At 36.4% G+C, this 11,010-nt stretch overlaps 2 protein-coding genes across 2 annotated transcripts; both read right to left on the bottom strand.

The window, feature by feature from the left end:
- Positions 1–305: 305 nt before the first annotated feature.
- LOC125279837 (glutathione S-transferase Mu 4-like) lies at positions 306–3,918 on the bottom strand. Its single transcript, XM_048209919.1, has 8 exons — positions 3,502–3,918; positions 1,641–1,716; positions 1,480–1,544; positions 1,321–1,402; positions 1,117–1,214; positions 914–1,009; positions 708–818; positions 306–601 (listed from the first exon to the last, which is right to left on the bottom strand). The coding sequence occupies exons 1-8, from the start codon at positions 3,535–3,537 to the stop codon at positions 509–511; spliced, it is 657 nt and encodes a 218-aa protein (XP_048065876.1). The 5' UTR covers positions 3,538–3,918; the 3' UTR covers positions 306–508.
- Positions 3,919–4,060: 142 nt separating this feature from the next.
- On the bottom strand, positions 4,061–9,174 carry LOC125279836 (glutathione S-transferase Mu 4-like). Its single transcript, XM_048209917.1, has 8 exons — positions 9,012–9,174; positions 5,679–5,754; positions 5,521–5,585; positions 5,360–5,441; positions 5,156–5,253; positions 4,939–5,034; positions 4,731–4,841; positions 4,061–4,627 (listed from the first exon to the last, which is right to left on the bottom strand). Exons 1-8 carry the CDS (start codon positions 9,045–9,047, stop codon positions 4,532–4,534), a joined length of 660 nt encoding a protein of 219 aa, XP_048065874.1. The 5' UTR covers positions 9,048–9,174; the 3' UTR covers positions 4,061–4,531.
- Between the last annotated feature and the right edge of the window lie 1,836 nt (positions 9,175–11,010).

Genomic DNA, 11,010 nt, shown 5'->3' with positions numbered 1-11,010 from the left:
ATGGGTTTGTGTATAAGCAGTAAACTAAAACAGGTTGCCTTTGATCATCCAGTTATTGATTTTTTAAAATACCATTATTTGGATGAAAACATTTTGCTACTGAATGTAGGTTTGAATTTCTTTCTTCTGCTGAACACAAAAGGGTATTTTGAAGAATGTTGGTAACCAGACAGTTGACGGCATCCTTTGACTTGTATATTTTTCTTCAACTGTTTGGTTACCAGCATTCTTCAAAATATCTTCCTTTGTGTTCAAAAGAAGAAAGTTGTTTGGAACAACTTGAGGGTGAGTAAATGATGACAGAATTTTCATTTTTGGATGAACTGTCTTTAATGTAAGTGCTGTATTTATAGACAACAGATGAGAATTCTGCTTATTTTGTAAAGATTTCATTATCAATGTTTATGTATCATTAGGGTGTAAATTGAAATAATCTATGTTTATTGGGAAGGTTTAAAAAGTGGTACCCAAAAAAAAAAAAAAGAAAATCAAGATGGTCTTGTCATTTTCACTCCTTGTTTCCCCATTTGGCCATCTTGTTGTTCACGGGTGTTTTCTTGAACCTGTTCGACTTCATGTATTCTACAATCTTCTCAAGGCTCTGACAGGAAAAATAAATCACATCGAGTCACAATTGGGTTCATCTTTTAACATTACAACTTACATAAGACTATCAAATCATTCTGTGACAAAAGCTGAATCCAAACCTCAAAGCGATCCAGGAAACATCTAAGGTTTTTGTAGTCGTCCAGGCACTCTGGACACAACATACGATGCAAATCCAACAAATCACACATGATGAAGTCCACAAATGTGATCTACAGGATAAGACAGTGGGATAAGCATGTCAAATAATCTCACGTGACTTTAAATGGATAAAATAATTGTGTATCCAAACATTATGCTTATTTACCTTGTCTCCAGCAAACCACTTCCTGTCACCAAGGAAGTCAGAGAACTGCTTTAGAGTTCCTGGCAGTTTCTCATTGTAACATGATTTGTTTTTGTCCTGTAATCAAAGACAAAAGCATTACAAATCACATGTTATCCTTACTATTAAGACAATTCATATTAGTTGAGAATTCCTTTATGTAACATATTTACATAATCACTCACAAAGTCTCCATAGCAGAGCTGGACAAAACCATTGCGGAAGTCCATCGCCTGGTTCTCCAAGATGTCAACTCTCAGCTGCTCTTCTTCAGTTTCCCCACCTAGAAACACATTAGAGAGAGATCATCTCATTACATCACTTAGATGACTATTTTCAGTGGTACAAAAGCTTTGTTTACTGAAGGAATAAATGAATCAAGTTCTCACAGAGGTTGTTTTTGCGGGCAATGTATCTCATTATGGCATTGCTTTGGACTACCTTGGTGTCACCATCCACTAGGTAGGGCAACTGGTGAAGAAAGGTGATGGTTAGTTATTGCATGTTATATTGCACAGTAAACTATTGGGGGTAACTGTGTAACTTACATTAGGAAAGTCCAGCCCAAGTTTGTCTTTCTCATTAAACCAACAGCTTCTGTCATAGTTGGGAGCTGCAAGACAAGAATATAAAATCAAATCACTCCATCATTGTGGTTTTGTATAGAAAATCTGACTATGTCTGCTGAGTTATAATGACCATCACTCACCGTCACCACAAGAATAGGATTTCTCCTCATACTTAGTACCAGTGTATTCCAACAGCAGACGGATTGGTTGAGCAAGCTGTTAACAGATAATATCCGTGATATATAGCTAAATTAAGCTACTGTGAGAATGTTTTTCAGTGAAATTTTGTTTTTCACATATCATATACCCTGGGTTAATGTTCATATTTGCATACTGATGAGGTGAGCGATACTGATTGGACACAAAAAGCACACAATGAGAATTCTGAAGGAGAAACATAAAATATGGGGCTTGTTTTTTTTCTCGCAGCAGATTCACGGTTGGAGCGGATGGTTAAAGACGGTTCTGCCCAAGCTGTCAAACTTATGTCATTAGAGAAGAACGACGTCCAGAAGAACAGGCAAACATTTTTTTCTGTAGATTAACTTGTACAGATGAAACTGTTCACCACAAAAGTATGCGTGCTAACAACTGGGTCCATTTGGATTTCATGTGGACTTTGAAGTTGACATGAAATAGAAATTTTGACCAACTTTTCTTCCCTATTGTGACATACATCTGAGTGAAACGACTTATCGAACAAGAAAAAATGTGGGAGGAACTTGATTTTGTCCATTGGGGATTGACTGGATCATAGAAAGAGGGCGAAGCTATATGGAGGCAGATCTGAATGAAAATAGAAAATCGCCTGGCCACTGATTTCAGCCGTTGGCAGTTTGACACGAGATCTGAATCATGATTCGATACACTGATTCATTTGTGCTCCGAATCTTCCTGAAGCAGTGTTTTGAAATCGGCCATCACTAAATAAGTTGTTATTTTGGCGCTCCAAAAATATTATCGTCGTTTTATAATATTAATATTGAACCACTGTACTCACATGAACGTGTGTTTTTAGTACCTTTATGGATCTTGAGAGAGGAAGGTTTTACGGGTGTGAAACGTCATGAGGGTAATTAATAAATGACAGAATTTTCATTTTTGGATGAACTACCCTTTATATCTTCGATTGTGTTCATCAAAAAGTGGAAAGTTATATACACCTAGGATGGTTTGAGGGTGAGTAAAGCTTGGGCAAATTTTCATTTGAAAGTGAACTAATCCTTTAAGAACGGTGAATACAGCGAGCAAGATTAAGAGGATACGTTTTTTATTATTATTATGAAGTGCGTGTATAAATCATTTCAATAAACAAGTCCATAAAAAACAAGAATTATCAATTTTGATTTCATGGTGACTTAAGAAACATTCAGTAAAACTGTCTCTTCTTCACTCCAGTTAACGCTGCATGGAGACGAAACGCGGCGCGAGATTGTTTCGACTGTTAAAAAAAAAACAAATCAAACAAAAAACTGTATGAAATGACTTGCTATAACATTCTGAGGGTTAACCCTGCAAAGTGCTGCAGCTCTTTAACACGTTTTTTATAACTCAAGGTTAAAACTGACTTTTGCCCAGGGCTTTAAAAACGTGAACAAAGGGTTAAAGTTGGTGTGAAAAACTCTATTAATTAAAAGGATACCGCAGGCGTTTCGTCGTAATTACAGTAGCATGATGAACTGTAACCACACCCCAGCTAAAGCATGTTAAATTTTAAACACCCCTGACTATCTGTGACCTTTTTTTATTTATTTTATTTGTTTAGGTATAAAGACATTATGAATCAGTACCAAACTTTGCAAACTGACTAGTCCACCAAAGATGTGACTTACAAGCTATACATAAGAAATAGTACAGATTTGACATTTTTAGACATGACTAACCACACTGAGTGCAATCTTCTAATTTTCTGTGATGACTGAAAGACAAGTTACAACAAAAATTTGAGATCAGATAATCAATTTAATGTCAACCAGTTATGCAAAATTATTAGTTTCTTACCCCTCGTATATCCCAGTATGCCAATTTCATTGCCATCTTGCAAATTGCAACAAGCACCTTTGTGCAGGAGCAGTGGAATGCAGAGGTGTGGGCGCGCTCGGGTGTAAGAGCAGTGCGACATGACACTTTGGGGCGTGTCTAAAACGGAAACCCCAGCAGGCCAAGTGGTACTCACTGCAGAGTCTATGAGGGCCACCTCCACCTCTCTGGACGTCAAATGGGGTGGAGAGATAGAGTTGTGGGTAGGGTTAGGGTGTGGTTGTACATTCGCTTCTCCTCGCTGGACGTCTAGCAAGGGGGAGGTAACGTGAGCTCCACCCATTTGCTCTGCAGCGAGCACCTTCTCCAGCAGGTGCAGCTGTAAATATTCACCCTCATGTGCTCCAAACTCGTATGACTTTCTTTTGTGGACAGGGTTGTTCTTGGGGCGGTGCAATTGGTGCGATCGCAGGCTAACAGACCAACAATTCGTCTTTTACAGCAATTATATGTGCATCCTTAAATGCATATGCATATTTTTGGGAGATTTTCCCAGAGAGGATAAAAAAACCCCAACAACTTAATTTGTAAATTTAATAGAACAAAACAGTGCTCTGATTTATTGGGTCAAAATAAGGTACTGCAATTTAAGCTTTGTTTACAATTCAAATGTAGAATCACAATCCAAATGGTGAAATCTATAACAATGAAATGCTTCTTTTCTTTTCATGGCATCAAATAGACAAAAATCAAAGTGCAACACTCACCTAAACACTTTAATCTAAACATAAGTGCTTTCCACTGCATTATATCTATAGACAACAACAGAGATTACTGATTGTTTTGTAATACTTTTATAATCGATATATGTCGCCTGGATCACTGGGATGTAAATTTAACTAATTATCCTTAAAATGCTTGTTCATCAAAAGGTTTAAAATAGCTGTCCCAAAAAACTATCACCACATGTACTCTTCAACTGCACTGACGTTATATTCAAAGCAGTTGATGGTGCACCTCATGATGCTTGATCAAGACGGTCTTGTCATTTTCACTCCTTCTTGTTTCCCCATTTGGCCATCTTGTTGTTCACGGGTGTTTTCATGAACTTGCTTGACTTCATGTATTCTACAATCTTCTCAAGACTCTGGCAGGGAACACAATTATATCTGGTTACTGGTTAATCCTTATACATTACAACTTACAGGAGACTATCAAATCATTCTGTTTGGCAAAAGCTGAATCCAAACCTCAAAGCGATCCAGGAAACATCTAAGGTTTCTGTAGTCATCCAGGCATTCTGGGTCATACATACGATGCTGATCCAACAACTCGTACATGATGAAATCCACAAATGTGATCTACAGGATAAGACAGTGGAATGAGCATGTCAAATAATCTCATGGGATTTAGTTATTTCCAATCATTTAAAATGGACAAAGCATTATGCATATTTACCTTGTCCCCAGCAAACCACTTCCTGTCACCAAGGAAGTCAGAGAACTGCTTTAGAGTTCCTGGCAGTTTCTCACTATAACATGATTTGTTTTTGTCCTGTAATCAAAAACAAATGTTTTACAAATAATGTTATCTTATCAATTAACAAAAAAATGTATATTATTAGTTGATAATTTCTTTAACACTAATACATAGATTTATACAATCAATCACTCACAAACTCTCCATAGCAGAGCTGGACAAAACCATTGCGGAAGTCCATCGCCTGGTTCTCCAAGATGTCAACTCTCACCTGCTCTTCTTCAGTTTCCCCACCTAGAAACACATTAGAGAGAGATCATCTCATTACATCACTTAGATGACTATTTTCAGTGGTACAAAGGCTTTTTTTACTGAAGGAATAAATGAATCAAGTTCTCACAGAGGTTGTTTTTGCGGGCGATGTATCTCATTATGGCATTGCTTTGGACTACCTTGGTGTCACCATCCTCCAGGTAGGGCAACTGGTGAAGAAAGGTGATGGTTAGTTATTGCATGTTATATTGCACAGTAAACACTATTGGGGGTAACTGTGTAACTTACATTAGGAAAGTCCATCCCAAGTTTGTCTTTCTCATTAAACCAACAGCTTTTGTCATAGTTGGGAGCTGCAAGACAAGAATATAAATCAACTCCCTCCGTCATCGTGCTTTTATATATAATCTGACTATGTCTGCTGAGTTATAATGACCATCACTCACCGTCACCACAAGTATAGAACTTATCCTCATACTTAGTACCAGTGTATTCCAACAGCAGACGGATTGGTTGAGCAAGCTGTTAACAGATGAAACAATAGTCATGGCATGATATATAGCTAACTTCAGCTGTCGAAAAAAAAATTTCAAGCTTGAAATGACTGACAGAGGGTTGATATTTCACTGCATATTAATATGGGTAATATAAATGAGTAATGTTCTTATAAGCATTTTTATGAGGTAAGTAGCATTTATTGGACAAATACCGAATGGCTCGTCTATCTGTGGAAATGCTGCAACACAGATCTAGTTGTACCAAGTCTTCTGAAACAGGCCTACAGTAAAATTAGAGTTGCCAGATTTTTACAAAACCTGCCCAATTGCTACAAATCCTGCTAAAAATCGTGTTCCAGACAGGGGCGGATCTAGAAAATTATTTATAGGGTGGCAAAGGGGTGGCATGAAGTCTGTGAGGTGTGGCAACACCAAAGCAAGCGCCCATGCATAGTTTTTGGAGATTTATGGACTGACATACACAATTGTGTTCAAATATTGCATTACCACAAAGTAATTATCTATATTGTTTAAAAATAAATAAGATTTCAATATCCATCATGGCACCAAGTCCAGACACAATATATCACTAAAGGATAGGCCTGTCGCAATAATCAATATATCGACTTATCGTGCAATATATGTACATGACCTCAATTTTTGGTGACACAATATATCGCCCATTATGTTTACATGATAATGAATGTCACCAACATTTTGCCGATCATGCTTTCATCTGCAGTGCACAGAGCAGTCATTGACAGGTGAAAAAAAGGCGTTAAGTGAGGTGTTATAGTGTTTTGCTGACAACTACAGACAGTTTGGAAGAACAAGTCCAAATGCTCTCGATTTCAAAGCCGCAATCCACTGTTCTGGTGCAAATATAAATGTCACAGTGCAAAACAGTGCACACTGACAGCTAGTGTTAAGGCCATTTCACAAGGGACACAGCAGTTGAGACTAGAGTGTAGAGTTCATTTTCACAGAGAATGTGTTTTTTGCATTCCACTGCAGTTTTTCAATGGTATTTTCTATGTAAACAGACATGTTTGACCGTTGTGCTCACATCTTTTGCAGCATCACATGTGCTGCATCATAATCATGTGGCATTTAAGGAAAAAAAACACGCCTCTAGAAAAATAATTTTAGCAGCAGATATGGCCTTGAGGCATCAGTGCCTTTGTTCATACGGACATCTGACTGCTAAGTAGGGTTTGTGTTTTCAGCAATAGAATAAAAATCTGTGAATGGAAAATCTCCATAGTGCCTTTTGTGCATTTGCATTTTTTTTTTTTTTTTTTTTTACTTGTTACTTTGCACTTTTTTAGAAAATATTTACCACTTATTCAAGTTTTTTATTTAGGATATTACATTATTTGGTCCTTCATTTCCATGATCTGAAGAATTAAATGGTTGTTGTCTTTTGAAAGTGTGTAGTGTGTACTTTCATTATGCTGTTATATTATGATTATATATTCAGTGGCATAAAATGGTCTTGAAATGGCAATAATATCGTTTATCGCAATTATTTCGGGAACAATATATCGCACAACAAAAAGTAGTTATCGTGACAGGCCTACTAAAGGAGATGAGCAGTTTTATTTATATTACATAGGCTACTTCGATGGTATAAATCACATGTTTTAGTGCAAGTTAAAGAGCAACAAAAACTTTTGAATTTCCACAGTTTATCAAACAATTTTTCAGTTTCTGTTATTAAAGGATTAGTTCAATTTCAAATGAAAATTAGCCCAAGCTTTACTCACCCTCAAGTCATCCTAGGTGTACTGTATATGACTTTCTTCTTTCTGATGAACACAATCTGAGATATATTAATAAATATCCTGTCGTATCCGAGCTATATAATATGGAATCTGTTGATGTTTTTCATATAATAGTGTCTTGACTTGCCATGATGGATATTGAAATCTTATTTATTTTTAATTTTAAGCAGTATAGATGATTACTTTGTGGTAATGCAATATTTGTGAACACAATTGTGTATGTCAGGCCATAAATCTCCAAAAACTATCCATGGGCGCTTGCTTTGGTGTTGCCACCCTATAAATAATTTTCTAGACTTGTCTTTCAAAATAATAAATAAATTTTCAAACCAATTTTTCTTGTTTTTTTGAAAGAATTTAAAATGTATCTTAATACTATTTCATCCTCTGTAAATAAGAAAGCGAGAAGACCAACCTCAATTTGTAATGATTTTAATTTGTACACTCTAACTGAAATATAAATTAATATCTTACCCTCATGTTTTTTTTCTTTCTAATTTTTCTTTTTTCTTTATCTTTCTCTTATTGTTATTGTTTTTTTTTTTTTTTTCTGTTCTGTTCTGTATGTTCAGATGACATTGTACTTATTGTCGACACGTTGTGTACTCCATACAAAATTATATAGCATTAATGTCATCTTTGTAATGTTTGCAATCATAATAAAAATGAATAAACAAATGAATAAAAAATCTAGATCCGCTCCTGGCAGGAAAACCGCGGACTTGGCAACACAATAAAATTCTCTTCATCACTGCAGCGGCCAGTTGCAGTCTTATTTTTTTTATTTTTTTTTTTATTTTCTTTAAAACTTATAACTTTTTAAAGTCAAATACATCAAAATTTGGATTACACTAATTTGAAATTATGGAACTGGCCCCAGTTAATGAGTTTGCTGTTCGACATTTATTTGTTTCCCTCAAATATGGAGACAAATAAGGCGCGAGAATGTTCAGTGACTACAGAAAGCGTATGAATGTTTGATAAGGTTAATGATTGGTTGCTAAAAAAATTCCTTAACATTCTGGCAAAGTGGTGTTTACCTCATTTTTAAGCACGTCTGCATATCTTAGTGTTAAAACTGACAACTTCTTTAACAGAAGTTTTGTAACGTTAGCTCTTATGAACTACAACAACAGAGCAAGCTTTGTCCTAAATATTGGGGTGTAACCACACCCGAAACGGCTTTAGATAAACATAACTGGCATGTAATAAAGTAGCATCTGTGGCCGTGTCGAGTAGACACGCTAAACGACAAAAAGTATCAACAAACTTCTTTTTTGCCAACTAACTGCATAGTCCATCTCTAGAGTCTCGACTTACAGTCCACCAAAGATGTTAATGTAAACAAGTTACGTATGGATTACAGATTTGATTGTTTAGACATAAAAAAAAAACATTCTTATATTCTGTGATGATTGCATGACTAAAATTCGCAGAAGTCAAATAAGAATCAATTAAATGTCTAACAACAGTTATGCAAAATTACACAGTTTCTTACCCCGCGTATATCCCAGTATGCCAATTTCATTGCCATCTTGCAACAGGAGTGTGCACTGTACACCGTTTCTGCTTCAAAATGAGGTGCAGGAGCAGCGGAATGGAGGAGGGGGTGTGGGGGCGCACGTGGTTCTGTGCGGTTGGGCAAAGAGCTTAGAACCCAAGAGGCGACGCTTTGATACTTTTTGGGTAACAGCCACTAGATGGCGCTCCGGTAGCGCGGCCGCCATTATGGGGTGAAAATGCCAACTGGCCCTTTGAATCCTTCACATCTCAGCACCCGAAATCGGCGAATTGCACTGCCAAATCAGAATCGCAATAGAACAGTTTTTTAAATTAAGTCACCAATAAATTGTATAGCTCCTACAGCAAATGTTGTATTGTCTTATATATGTTTTATTTTAGCAGTTGTGGAATCCAACCATTCATCCATCTGAGGTAACATAGTTAGCCTACTTTATTGAGTATTTCCATTTTATGCAGCTTTACACATTTATTAATGTAAATTAATATTTAATAAATTTAAGATCTTCATGTTTGCAGCGAACAATATATTGTAGACCTAGTGGAGTAATAGTAGCCTAACAATATCTAGGTCTGAATTGAAATAGGTTATATTGTACATTTTAATGTATCACGCTACAAACATAATGATCTTAAAATACATGATGCATTGCTGTGTCCGTTATCGCATAATTCACACTTTTGGACACTTTTGCTTTAACAGACATTAGACAACACTGCAAAATCAAGCTGTTATATTCATATATTTATTGTACAACATTCCCAATTTTTCTGATGCATGTCCTTAATTTAATTTCAAATGTTGGTATTAATTCAGTGTTTATAAGCCAGAATTTTAACCCAAACTGACTGGGTTTCTACAGAGCAAATAGGTTTTGTGAAAAAAGTGGAAGACTTAAACACAAAGTGTGTAAAATAAAACTTGCCTGTTAAAAGGATTTGATGATCACTAGTGATAGTACTTTATTCTGTGTTATCATTCAGGTTGGATTTCAGCTTTAATGTACGTTTTTTTAACAAAGCAGCTGATATTGCTATAGAAACTAGTGGACTGACGACTCGCTTTCACCCCAAAATGGCGGAAACGCAGGGCTGCTGCTGGGCGCCGGTGTTTCAATGGAACGTTCTATTGAGTGTCGCTTCTTGTTATATTCTTTGGGTTGGGTTAGACCTCCAATGTCTCTAGACCAGAGCCTGGGGTGCATTTCCCAAAGCGAACTATGGTCGCAAGTTCCGTCGTTACCAATAGAGTTCAATGGGACTTACGACCATGGTTCACCAACGATGCTTTCGGGAAACTCACCCCTGGTTAGACGGGTTAAAGGCATAGTACATAACACCCATAAAATAATATGACGTTAATCTGTCCCTGTAAAATAATAGGTTACCCAACATTTCATTTTTATTTTTCAGCAATGATATGTGCATTCTAAACTTGTTTAAACTGTTCCCAGAGGACCAAACAAATCAGCGTTCTTATTTTATACATCTGCATGGAGTGTTCAATTAGAACACATTCACATCATCTTAAACTGTGTTCCGAAGATGAACGGAGGTCTTACGGGTTTGGAACGACATGAGGGTGAGTCATTAATGACATAATTTTCATTTTTGGCTGAACTAACCCTTTATTGTGACGCTCTAAGCAACTGTAAAACAGAGGCACTAAAACTCAAAGTTTAGGCAGTATTTATAGCCCCAAGATGTAAAACTAGATGAAAAAGGCTACAGGAAAAGGGCTGGTCAAAAGGACAGAACACAAAGAAAGCCTCTGTCTTTGATACTCAAGCCAGGTCAGCTTGAAAAATAGAGATGTCAAGCTGTCTGAGTTTTCCAGGCCACACGGTTTGCTATTCATTGACAGTTTCATTATTCAGACTCAGATTATTTTAGCTGTACCAAAGCAGTCCGTTATGGTGCAAAATGGTATTTGTTAAAATTAATTTTTCATAATTATAAACACACATAATTTTACC

Source organism: Megalobrama amblycephala, linkage group LG12 (assembly GCF_018812025.1).
Source record: "Megalobrama amblycephala isolate DHTTF-2021 linkage group LG12, ASM1881202v1, whole genome shotgun sequence".
Taxonomy (NCBI): Eukaryota; Metazoa; Chordata; class Actinopteri; order Cypriniformes; family Xenocyprididae; genus Megalobrama; species Megalobrama amblycephala.
The sequence above is the reverse complement of the archived record's forward strand: the minus strand, read 5'-3'. Positions and strand labels throughout refer to the sequence as shown.

Bases quoted from the DNA above. Each gene is read 5' to 3' on its own strand.
- LOC125279837 (XM_048209919.1), bottom strand. From the start codon at position 3,537: ATGGCAATGAAATTGGCATACTGGGATATACGAGGG. The intron at 1,215-1,320 runs GTGAGAACTTGA...ATGTGTTTCTAG, and splicing joins TGCCCGCAAAAACAACCTCT to GTGGGGAAACTGAAGAAGAG. The intron at 602-707 runs GTTTGGATTCAG...TTTTCCTGTCAG, and splicing joins GTTTCCTGGATCGCTTTGAG to AGCCTTGAGAAGATTGTAGA.
- LOC125279836 (XM_048209917.1), bottom strand. From the start codon at position 9,047: ATGGCAATGAAATTGGCATACTGGGATATACGCGGG. The intron at 5,755-9,011 runs GTAAGAAACTGT...ATCTGTTAACAG, and splicing joins CATACTGGGATATACGCGGG to CTTGCTCAACCAATCCGTCT. The intron at 5,035-5,155 runs GTGAGTGATTGA...TTTTGATTACAG, and splicing joins AGCTCTGCTATGGAGAGTTT to GACAAAAACAAATCATGTTA.